At 41.2% G+C, this 11414-nt stretch overlaps 1 protein-coding gene across 2 annotated transcripts; it reads left to right on the top strand.

Annotated features, from left to right (window-relative positions):
- The first annotated feature begins 6271 nt into the window (after positions 1-6271).
- Positions 6272-10838, top strand: LOC122017052 (pentatricopeptide repeat-containing protein At4g02750-like). 2 transcript variants are annotated; one of them, XM_042574524.1, is made up of 4 exons: positions 6272-6487; positions 6620-9773; positions 9874-9998; positions 10294-10838. In XM_042574524.1, exon 2 carries the CDS (start codon positions 6683-6685, stop codon positions 9215-9217), a length of 2535 nt encoding a protein of 844 aa, XP_042430458.1. In that variant the 5' UTR covers positions 6272-6487; positions 6620-6682; the 3' UTR covers positions 9218-9773; positions 9874-9998; positions 10294-10838. The 2 variants fall into 2 exon arrangements, with proteins under 2 accessions (XP_042430458.1, XP_042430457.1); XM_042574523.1 differs by having other exon boundaries at positions 6620-9998.
- Positions 10839-11414: the final 576 nt, after the last annotated feature.

Raw genomic sequence — 11414 nt, forward strand, 5'->3', positions numbered from 1 at the left:
CGGGCAGCTGGTAAATCCTGGTGAGTGAAGCCAGGTGAAAGACCTAGTAAGTGAAGCTAGGCAGGATGGAAAATCCTGGTGAGTGAAGCCAGGTGAAAGACTTAGTAAGTGAAGCTAGGCAGGATGGAAAATCCTGGTGAGTGAAGCCAGGTGAAAGACCTAGTAAGTGAAGCTAGGCAGGATGGAAAGTCCTGGTGAGTGAAGCCATGCACAGGAAATTCAGATGGATCAAGTTTGATTAGACATCTGGTGTTGGGAAGCCCAAGTAGGTCAAAGGGATTGACCGGATACTTGGCACGGGAAATCCAGGTGGATCAAGGTTGATCGGACATCTGGTGAAGATAAGTCCAAGTGGGTCAAGGATGACCGGACACTTGGCACGAGGAGAAAAGTCCAAGTGGGTCAAAGGGATTGACCAGACACTTGGTGAGAGAGTTCTAGCAGGTCAAGGATGATTGGATGCTAGGTGTGATGTACCAACAGGTCATGGTTGATCGGATGTTGGTTTAGGGGACTTTGGACTTGTTTTTGGGCAAAAAGAAGGGCTGGATCGATCAGCCGATCGATTGGCTCATGCCCAATCGATCAGCTGATCGATTGGGAGAGTCCCCGCGACAAGCCTCCTCCCAATCGATAAGTGGATCGATTGGGGAGAAGTGTCGCGCAACAGAAAGTCTCCCAATCGATCAGTCGATCGATTGGGAGCCTCCGATCGATCAGCCGATCGATTGGGAGATGCGATTCGCACGATAAGCTCTGGATCGATCAACCGATCGATCCAGGCAATTTCCGAGAGCACAGAGGCATTCTGGATCGATCGACCGATCGATCCAAAGTCTCCCCGATCGATTGGGAGCAATCCAATCGATCGGGATTTGACCGTTAGCGCAGGATATAGCTGTTGGCAAGCGTCTTTCTCGGTAGAACTTCCACGGCTTCGATTCTCTTCTACACAGCAGTTCTCCACAGCCTTCTTCTCCACTCTCACGCCAGTTCTTGAAGGATCTTGGAGGCACGTCCAAGTCAAGAGGCAAGTTACAACAAGAAGAAAAAGCTAGGGTTAGGGTTTTCATTGCATATCTTGTAAGATATTTCTTGTATTTGTTTTCCCTTGCTTTCTTCTTGTATTGAGAGTGTTGTAAGGCTTTTCCGCCTTCGGTAGTTACCGAAAAGAAGTGTTTACATAGTGGAGGGTGTGTGAGTGTGTGGATCCTTGGATTAGTCACCTCTTCTTGAGGTGTATACCAAGTAAATCCGTTGTGTTAGCGTTGTATGTGTTGTTTCTTGTATTTTCGCTGCATATCTTTGAAGAAACAAGCAACGAAGAGCACGAGGAGCGCTCCGAGCTATTCACCCCCCCTCTAGCTACATATTTGGTCCCAACATATGGTACTTCTAACCATCCAAGCTGGAAGCTACTTGAAGGTAGTCCGAACGGCTTCGATATCTGCTGAGGGACGGAGGCTTCATCACTTTCATTTGCCAATTGGTCGGGAAGTTAAGCCGATCGAGAAAACGAATGAAAAAATAGTGCTCCCTCGAGTGTTTATTGGAGGACAACATTTTTTCAAAAAAGACAGAGCCCACTCAAGCTTGGAATAGAAAGGTCCCTGGCTCGGACAACTTGGAATAATAGAAGTAATGGAATAACTAAGGTACTAAGGGGATGTCGTGCAGACGGAACAACATGACTACCCCGCACATCGGCCTAAAGGAGTTCGACACTAATTAGTGTAGGGAGATACAAAAGTATTTACATACAAAAGAAAGCGTGAACGGGAAATCGAAGACCGACACCGAATTGGTCCTTAAAGAAGGGCAGGAAGCCGACGGGAGGTTGATGGGGTCGATCGTAGGCGGAGGGGATGGCGATTTGATAGTCTAAAGGGAAATGGTAGGTGAGTTTCATCTGATCAATCTTGTCCCCATTGAACTTGGATTCGGTGGAAGTGTACCAAAATCCAGGGACGACCGGGCAAGGTTGAGAGAAGACAACCATAGAAAAGTAAGAAATTAGCGAATCGAGGACTCAATGAAAGAAAGAGAGGGAAGGCTTACTGAGAAAAGTCGTCGACAAAGACTAGAAGAAGAAGAAGCTTCAAAGAACGTGTTTAGGAATGAAGACGCAAGAAAGTATGAGGGTGACGACGAGTAAATAAGGGCTTATAAAGCCCAGCGAGCGATGGCTCTGAGCCATCTGATCGAGGGTTATAGAAAACAAGGTTAAAATATGATCGTTGAATTTGAAAAGGTGCTTGTCACATCAATCACGGATATTCACCTATCACATCAAACGTGCAACAGCAGAGGTTGGGACACGTGGCGGCTGGCGATAGAGAAGTATTAATGGGGCTTAATTAAAAGGCATGAACGACTCGCTCATCCATAATGACTAGGGATTTGTACAATCTCCCAGAAATTGAGATGGTGTCAGCAACTATTACAAGGCGCTCGCCCAAGAAAGAAATGAGATATGAAAAAATTGCTAAGTGTCGCTGCCAACCACCCAGATCGGCACATATCTTTGACTATATGATACCTGAGCAGTGACTCAAAACTCAGGCTTGTGAAGTGAGATTTGAGCGGCGGCTACACACTCGGGTCAGTAAGATGAAGCAGAACGACGATTAAGAAGATTATATAATCCGATTGGAAGTTTGAGAATAGAGAATGCCTGATCAAGAGGGCACGAAAGACACTACCTATCCAGTCAGTCGGACTTACAGTCTCCTTCGACTAGACTTGAGGGGAAGGCTTGTAATGTGGTGATAAGAGGCCCACCAAGTGCAGGTCAAGGACAGAGGTAGCAGATAGCGTGGAGGTCAAAGTCAAGGCCAATGTAGATGTCAAAGTCAAGACAGATAACACCAAAGAACCAGCGGACTCACCAAAAGTAGGCTGAGCAGAGGATGACTTCAGCTACCGACCAATATAATGGGTCCGATCGAGTAGGAGGCTTATCAAAGTAGATCGCTCTTCCGAACGGGTATTATAGAAAGAACATCAAATGCTCAACACGGATCGGAGGAATGCTTAGGCGACCGGAGCGCTGGTTCGGTCGGGCAAAAACAATCAAATGAGCTACGAGATTACGGAGAAGAACGACAGAGGTCAATCGGGCGGGGATCCCCAGTCGAGCAGCTCTCCCACTCGGCCAAATAGTGGGAGCCCCATCATATCCCTTAATATCCCTTTAGGAGATAATGCGGCTGACAAATATGCATGGTCAACAGGCAGATCGTACAATGAAAGCTTCTACTGTCTTGTTAGGGATTTGCATGTCCTATTAAGGTATGGTGTCAGAGCCACTTTTGTTAGACCCCGTGGTTATTTTGATATGATCAACCAAGTTAGTTAGGTCCTGTTTGTTGTTGATCCCTGTGTCTAAGTGTGCAGGAGCTTAGGAGCACAGGAAGTCGAGCAGAAGACACAGCTAGCGAGAAGGACGACACGGGAAGGGAGCCGACGGGCTCGGTGTGTCCGAAGGATGAGAGAGCTGCGGAAGAGTACATCAGTGGGCGAGAAGAACGTGTACGACGTTCGAGGGACGTAAAATCGGGACGGAAGATTGCTCAAGGAGAAGGCCAGAAATTGGGTTTGGATGAGCCCTATTTCGGTTGGCCGAAATCACCCAAGCAAATGGAGCTTCGGAAGTCAAAGCAAAGGAGAAAGCGAGCTGGAAATGCAACTCAAGGCGCCTTCATCAAGATTAGAGCGCCTCCACCTTTGAGGCGCCTCAATCAAGCATTGGAGGTGCCTCAAACCTTTGAGGCGCCTTCAAGCTTGTTTAAGGCGCCTCAGCCCGGGTCAACTCGACCGTTTGTCCGTGGATAAAACTTTATCCCCTTGACTTGGTTGGAGGCGCCTTGAACCTTGTTGGAGGCGCCTTGGACCCTCGGGATAGACTTTCCAGGAGTTATATAAAGGCCCCTGGAGTTAGGAAATAAACATTCATTCAAGCAATCAACTCTGTAATCATTCCTAGCAATCTCTGAGCGTTCTAAGTGTGTAAAAAGACTTCTCCGCCTATAGTGAAGGAGATATTCTAGTAGAGCTATTCGATCGCTGTGAATCAACAACCGTCTTGGTTGTAACCAAGTTAAAATTCTGTCTCCTCTTTTATCTCTGTCTTTTATTTTATTAGTATTGTATTTTTGAGTTGAAATCCTTGAGGAGGGTATAATCTTATTTTGCAGGCAATTCACCCCCTCTTGCTGGCCTCACTACACCAACAACTTTTTTGACATGTCATTTCATAGGATAATTGGGAGAACGTGTCCATACCTTGAGGAGCGTGCGCGCCACTCACTGAGCGCTATATAAACGGGGTCCATGCACCGACGGAGATATGTGTTATTCACTATTTACGTCTGTGCTTACTGTTGCTCTGTTTTCTTCTACTCTGGTGATTGACTTGAGCGTCAGAGTGCCAACGTCGGAGACCCCTTCCCTAGTCCGACACTAACGTTTCTTGTGTTGTAGGGCGGAGCGGATTCTTCATGCAGTCAACCCAGAAGCCACATCCCAAACTAGCATTCTTCACGATTTTCGGACATGATCATTGGAGATGATTGATGTGATTATGTTTGACTAATTTTAGAGTTGATTAATGTGGTTCTATGGAAGTTTTTTATCGATCATCAGGATAAATCATGAAGCACAGATGGATCACGACGAACAATATAACATTATAAGTTTTTTAAACTCGCCAAGTGTAATGTGCTATACCCGGTTTTAGGGATTTGTTTTTATCAATCATCAGAGTAAATTGAAAAGTACAGATAAATCCTAATGGACAACCTAACGATACAAGTTTTTCAAATTCACTAGATGTAATGAGCCTGGGTGAAATTTGAATCATTGTTGTTTAAGCCTCTGTTAAGAAGGAGGTGAGGAAAGGGTAAATAAAAGGAAGGGGAGAATTGACCCTTGTTTGAGATAAAGTGAGTTAAGGAGAGGTAGGGGAGAGAAGGGTAAGCCTTCCCCTTGCATGCTCGAGAGTGAAATTTCTTATACCTTAAATCTGGATGTAAAGAAGAAAGAATCTCATAACAAATTTGTTCCAATTTTATTCCTAATTTAAATGAGGTATTTTAAATAAACGTTTTCAAATTCTATTGAAATTATCTTATTAATATATATATAAATTTATTTTAAAATTTTAAAAACTATAGATAAATTATATTTATTAATTCTATATATTTTCATCTATTAAAATCATTAATAATAATTTGATTATTTTATTTTATTTTTAAAGAGAGTTTTTATATATTTAACCTTATTTTTCTTTTTTCTTCCCACTGTGGAAAAAAAGATAAATACGCTCGTCCTGAGTCCCCCGCCAATCTGTCTCAGGGCCAACACGAAGAAGGTAAATCACGGACGGCTACTAGCCTTTGGAATAGTGACTAGCACATAAGGGAGGTATTTACCTCGGCTTTGCCGAAATTTGAACCCTAAACTTCACTATGACAATACCTCATGCTCTAACCACTAAATCCATCCGAGAAGACTACCTTTTTTCTTCCCACACAACATAACATGTTAGACACATAACATGTTAGATTAATAAATCTTATTTCTCTCCAAACAAAGAGAATATTGTTCTCTTCTCTTATCTTTTTGTTTTTTTAATGAATCTTTAGTCATCCCATTCAAACAGAGACTAAGGCTCCGTTTGATAGGGATAATAGGATTAAAATTGGGTTGATTAGGATAGGAATGAGGGTAGAATTATTAATCACTCCTCATACTTAGGAATTGTGAATCTCACTCCTAATCAACCCTAATCCTATCCCTAATCAACCCTACCAAATGGTATATTAATAACTTTTTTAAAACATAATCCTAATCCTATCACCCCTATCAAACACAGCCTAAGAGTCCATACTATCTCTTAACATTGCACTATAACCTAGAGCTAAAAATTACATTTTACCTTTTAAATTAGTCTTAATTTGTATAAAAAAATGATATCGTTCATTCTAAACGGTCCAATATCATCTTACGGTAAAATATAAATAAATCATAAAAAAATATTTTATCATAGTATATTAGCCCCTTACATAAGAAAGATTAAACACGCAACAAATTATTTTACACTTGTTAAAAATTAATAGCAACTATGTCGGTCCGTTTGAGCAAATTGGTCTTAAAAAAAATCGTAATTCATGGTCCAAAATAATAATAATAAAAATAATAATAAATTCAGGTTCCATTTCATCCCGTCCCATGCCCTATAAATTCTCATCTTGTGCAGAGGGAGGTCGTGAATGGTGGCCAAAACCAACATCGCCGCCGCCGGCCAACGTGGTCGCCGACGAACCCAACTCTGCTCCGATTCCATACGTGGTTAGTGCGACCTATCTTCTCCGCTCCTCTCGCAACCCGTCCTCCCTACTCTGGTCGCCGTGGCAGCGGCAGGTGTTATGCAGCTGCAAATGCCTAGATTCGGGTAGAAATTTCCATTGATGATTCTTTGTACCAGGTTTGCCTCAGAACGGATCCTTTCTGATTATTTCCACTAATTGCTAGCTATGAATTGTTCTTTTTTGCAGCTTTCTGTTGTGTTCCAGTGATCTGTGGATTTGCTGCTAATCTATCGATTGTGCCTCTGCAGGTCAATATACGAATAATTTCTGGCCTATCTTACGATTTCGTGTGCTGATTAGGATTGCTAATCATGTTGGTCTTCTTGAGGCGGGGGGCCTCATTCCAAAACCCTTCCTTTTCTTATTCTTTCGTTAGATTCCTGTTAAATTCGGCTCATTTAGTGAGATCTTACCCAGTGAGCGATCTCTCTCTTTACACTTCTAAGATACAAGAACTCTGTCGACTTGGTCGCGTTAGGGAAGCTCGTAGCTTATTTGACGCAATGCCCCACAGAGACTCCATCACCTGGAACTCCATGATATTTGGTTATTCTATCAATGGCATGATGGACGATGCACGGATGCTCTTTGATGCCTTTGTTGGAAGGAACACTCGGACATGGACCATCTTGGTCTCTGGTTATGCTAAGAACAGCCGCCTCAAAGATGCACAGCTCCTGTTTGATTCAATGCCAGAACGCAGCATCATTTCATGGAATGCCATCATTAGCGGATATGTGCAAAATGGGGATATAAACACAGCTCAGCGTATCTTTGATGAGATGCCCGTGCGAGATATTGCATCGTGGAATGCTATCATCACTGGGTATTGCCATGCTCATCGTATGAGTGAAGCGAGGAAATTGTTTGACCAGATGCGCATGAGGAATTTGGTATCTTGGTCTGTGATGATATCTGGGTATGTTCAGGTTAATCAATACGGAGAGGCCTGGATGAGTTTTGTTAGGATGCAACGGGAGGGAGTGAGACCAGATCAAGCTAGTTTCACAGTCTCTATATCTGCAATTATTGGGCTTGACGACCTCAAATTGCTCGAGAACCTGCGAACATTGGCAATCAAAACAAATTATGAAGAGGATGTAATTGTGGGCACTGCCATCCTGAATGCTTATACAAAAGATATTGTAGGCTGGGACAAAGCAGTGAAGTTCTTTGAATTAATGAAAGAGAGGAACGAGTACTCCTGGTCTACTATGATCACCGCATTTGCTCATATTGGCCGGTTGGATGATGCCATCTCCATGTATGAGAGAGATCCTGTAAAATCTGTAGCTTCTCAAACTGCTATGTTGACTGCCTATGCCCAAAATGGACGGCCAAGTGAAGCAAGAATCCTTTTCGAAAAGATTCCTAATGCTAATGTGGTTTCTTGGAATGCCATGATCGCTGGGTATGCACAGAATAAAATGTTAGATGAAGCCAAAGAGTTATTCCACAGGATGCCCATAAGAAACTCTGTTTCGTGGTCTTCCATGATTGCTGGTTGTGCACAGAACGGAGAGAATGAGGAGGCTTTGCATCTTCTCTCCGAGCTACACAGGCTTGGAACCTGTCCCAACCTTTCATGCTTAACAACTGGCTTTTTTGCTTGTGGCAATATTGGAGCTTTTGAATTTGGCAGACAACTGCATTCTCTTAGTTTAAAAGCAGGTTCCCAGTTCAATTCTTATGTAAACAATGGTCTAATTACCATGTATTCCAAGTGCAAGAACATAGAAGCTGTCTCAAGGGTTTTCACCTGGATGCGAACGAGAGATATTGTCTCCTGGAATTCTTTGATAAGTGCCCTTTCTCTGAACAACATGTTGGAGGATGCACGAATGGCTTTTGATAAGATGTCCAACCGAGATATCGTATCCTGGACTGCCATTATATCTGCATATGTACAGGATGAGAATTGGAATGAAGCTTTGAGACTCTTTATCAGAATGTTGGGTGAAGGAATACTTCCCAACTCGCTAACAATCACTAGTGTTCTAAGTGCTTGTGGCAATTTAGCCTTCACCAACCTAGGCCGACAAATCCATGGCTTCACCTTTAAATTGGGATATGATCTTGAACTCTTTGTTGGCAATGCTTTAATAACAATGTACTTCAAGTGTGGCTCTGCGGATTCGTTTAGGGTCTTTGATGAGATGGTTGATTGTGACATTGTTACGTGGAATTCAGTGCTAGCTGGTTGTGCACAACACGGTCTTGGAAGGGAAGCAATTGAAATTTTTGAACAAATGAAGTCTGAATGTTTCCTTCCAAATGCAGTCACATTCTTGGTGCTCTTGTGTGCTTGTAGCCATGGTGGTTTAGTTGATGAAGGATGGAGTTATTTCAAGATGATGAGCAATGTATACGGAATTAGGCCATCAAAAGAGCATTATGCTAGCATGGTGGATCTTCTAGGGAGGGCTGGTTACTTAGTTGAGGCCGAGGAGTTCATAGAGAATATGCCAATTGAACCAGACTCGGTGGTTTGGGGTGCACTTCTAGGCGCATGTAAAATCCATCAGAATGCAGAACTTGGCCGGAGAGTTGCTGAGACACTGTTTGATATGGATCCACAAGATTCAGGTAACTATGTTTTACTTTCAAATTTGTATGCATCACTCGGGATGTGGAATGAAGTTGAAGAAGTCAGAAAGTTGATGATTGATCGAGGGGTGGTAACAAGGCCGGGTTACAGTTGGACTCAATTGAAGAGAAAGATTCAATTCCTTTATAGTGGGAATAATCAGCCAGAACACATAGGTGCCATATATGCTACCATGGGAGAGTTTTACGACAGCATGAATAATCCAAGTTATAACTCCAATACGAGAATCCTTCAATAAGATACAGAAAGGATGACAGTACTCAAGAGCTTAGAATGCTGATGGTTCAGATATTGAAACAGCAATTTCAACTGAAACTGTGGCTTGTGCATCACCTTTACTCAAGGGGGGTCAATGATTTAGCAAATGATCTACTCTATCGAAACTCAGAACAAGTGCACAAGTCCAGTTATTTAATTCAGCTGTTTATAACTCACTTCTCATCAATTGGTATCTGTTTCTGAGATTACTGAGAGTAAAAGATCACTCACATTACTGATTGAATTGACTGCAACAGACCATTCCAATTTACAGTACCATTACAGCATCACAGTTTGTGTATGTCAATCAAAGATACAATTCCATTCTAAGTTAACTCTTGGAGACTGGAGATGGCTTGAGAACAGATGCTTGAGAAATAGCTCGGTTCTGGTGAGAAAAGTGCTTAATATTCTGTTCTCTTCTACGCATCATGGTGTCCATTCTCACGCCACATTCAACCTACTTTTGAAGCCCTTAGCTCAACGTTCCCTCAAATAAAGAACTTCTTAGTTGAAAAATCATCGTCCGTGTCGAGGTAACTCAGAAGCAAATCATTTCAGTTGATCTGCTCCAAATTTTAACAAGTTGCCGATGCTGTGTGTAAGTACCTTATAGATGAAAATTTTTGTAATCAGTGTCCAATCAGGAAATGGTATTCATAGCTTTCCTGCTATATTGCTGATCAATGAAACAACAAGGCTTCCATATCATGAGCCAAAGGATCTGAATTCGCTTGTGTATTTCTACCACAGAAGCACTGGTACAATGCTCTAACTGTTTTTCTTTTCCTAGTTAAACATCTCATTTGATTTCCAATTTCTACCATATTTTCTGTTTAACCTTTTTTTTATATAAATGTTAAGGAAATTAGGTGGACTCTTGCAAACATAGAACTGACTAGCCTCTGATTATATAGTAGATTTGGCTTTTATGATGAGAGATCAAGTGCCTTTATTTCATCTTCATCTACTGTGGTTATTCTATGTCTTATCATTTTCTACATCTTGTGTAGTAATATTCTTACACCTCAAACCTTTTTCTTTATATTTATACAGGTTTAGATCCAATCATACTTCTGGAAATAGATCAGTCCAGTTCAGAATTCTCGAATCTGCAGGGGAGTTGATAACCAAGGAGCCTTATTTGGTGTTTGAAGTACTTTTCATCTTCTTGAGAATGATCATATACTTTGTCCCCGCGATATACTCATTCGTGAAACCTTTTTGGGTCCCACATACCTGGCACCTGAACTTGCGATTACTGCATGAATTGAGCCAGCTATTGGAGCAGATTTAAAATTTAGTTGAACTCAAAGGTCGTGGAACAACCTTAAGCTTTGGAGCCAAACGAGGAACCTTCAGAAAGGAGCGAATAACTTATGGGTTCTGGCGGCTTCTCTTGCCTCTTTATCACTCAGGTGAGTCCTCATCACTTTCCTCAAAACTCTCTCTTTCGAACTTGCAATGATATCTTTTCAATACTTGTGATGGTAACAAGCTGTGTTTGGTGGGAAAAGTGAACACTATTTTCTTCATTTCCCATCTTCATTTCATAAAAAGGCAAATTAATTAACCAGAGCTCATTTATAGTTGAGCTGTCACACTAGTCTTTTTTCATGTCAATGAATATTAACATTTTCTACCTGTGACAAATTTAACTCTACTTCAAATATAATATAATAAATGGATTAAAATTTATAAACTGAATAAATATGACTTGAAATGGATCGACTCTGCTCAAAATGGATACAAATTAGATGGCATACTTAATAAATGGTCATGTTACAATGTACTTGAAAAATATTTGATGGTCAAGATGAAAATTGTAAAAACATTCCTATTATTTATGATTGCCAAGTTATTTTTCTCTTTTGATCTTGAGGTATCTTAAAACAATCTATTTAACCAATCTATGAGTAATATGTAATTAATTATCCATTGCAATTTAGTAGTGATAATGATTAAATTCTGGTTAGCACTAATAATAAGTTCACATCATTTGTATCAATAGTTGTTTAGTTCAATGTTAAACAAGTTAATTTTAATTTTTTTAAATAAATTTATATAATAATACTATTTAGAGAGATTTAACATTATCACTATGACATACAAATACTTCATAATCAATAGTCAAATCCAAAAAAAATACACCATATTTATTTATTTATTTGCTTAAA

Source organism: Zingiber officinale, chromosome 8B (genome assembly GCF_018446385.1).
Source record: "Zingiber officinale cultivar Zhangliang chromosome 8B, Zo_v1.1, whole genome shotgun sequence".
Lineage (NCBI taxonomy): Eukaryota > Viridiplantae > Streptophyta > Magnoliopsida > Zingiberales > Zingiberaceae > Zingiber > Zingiber officinale.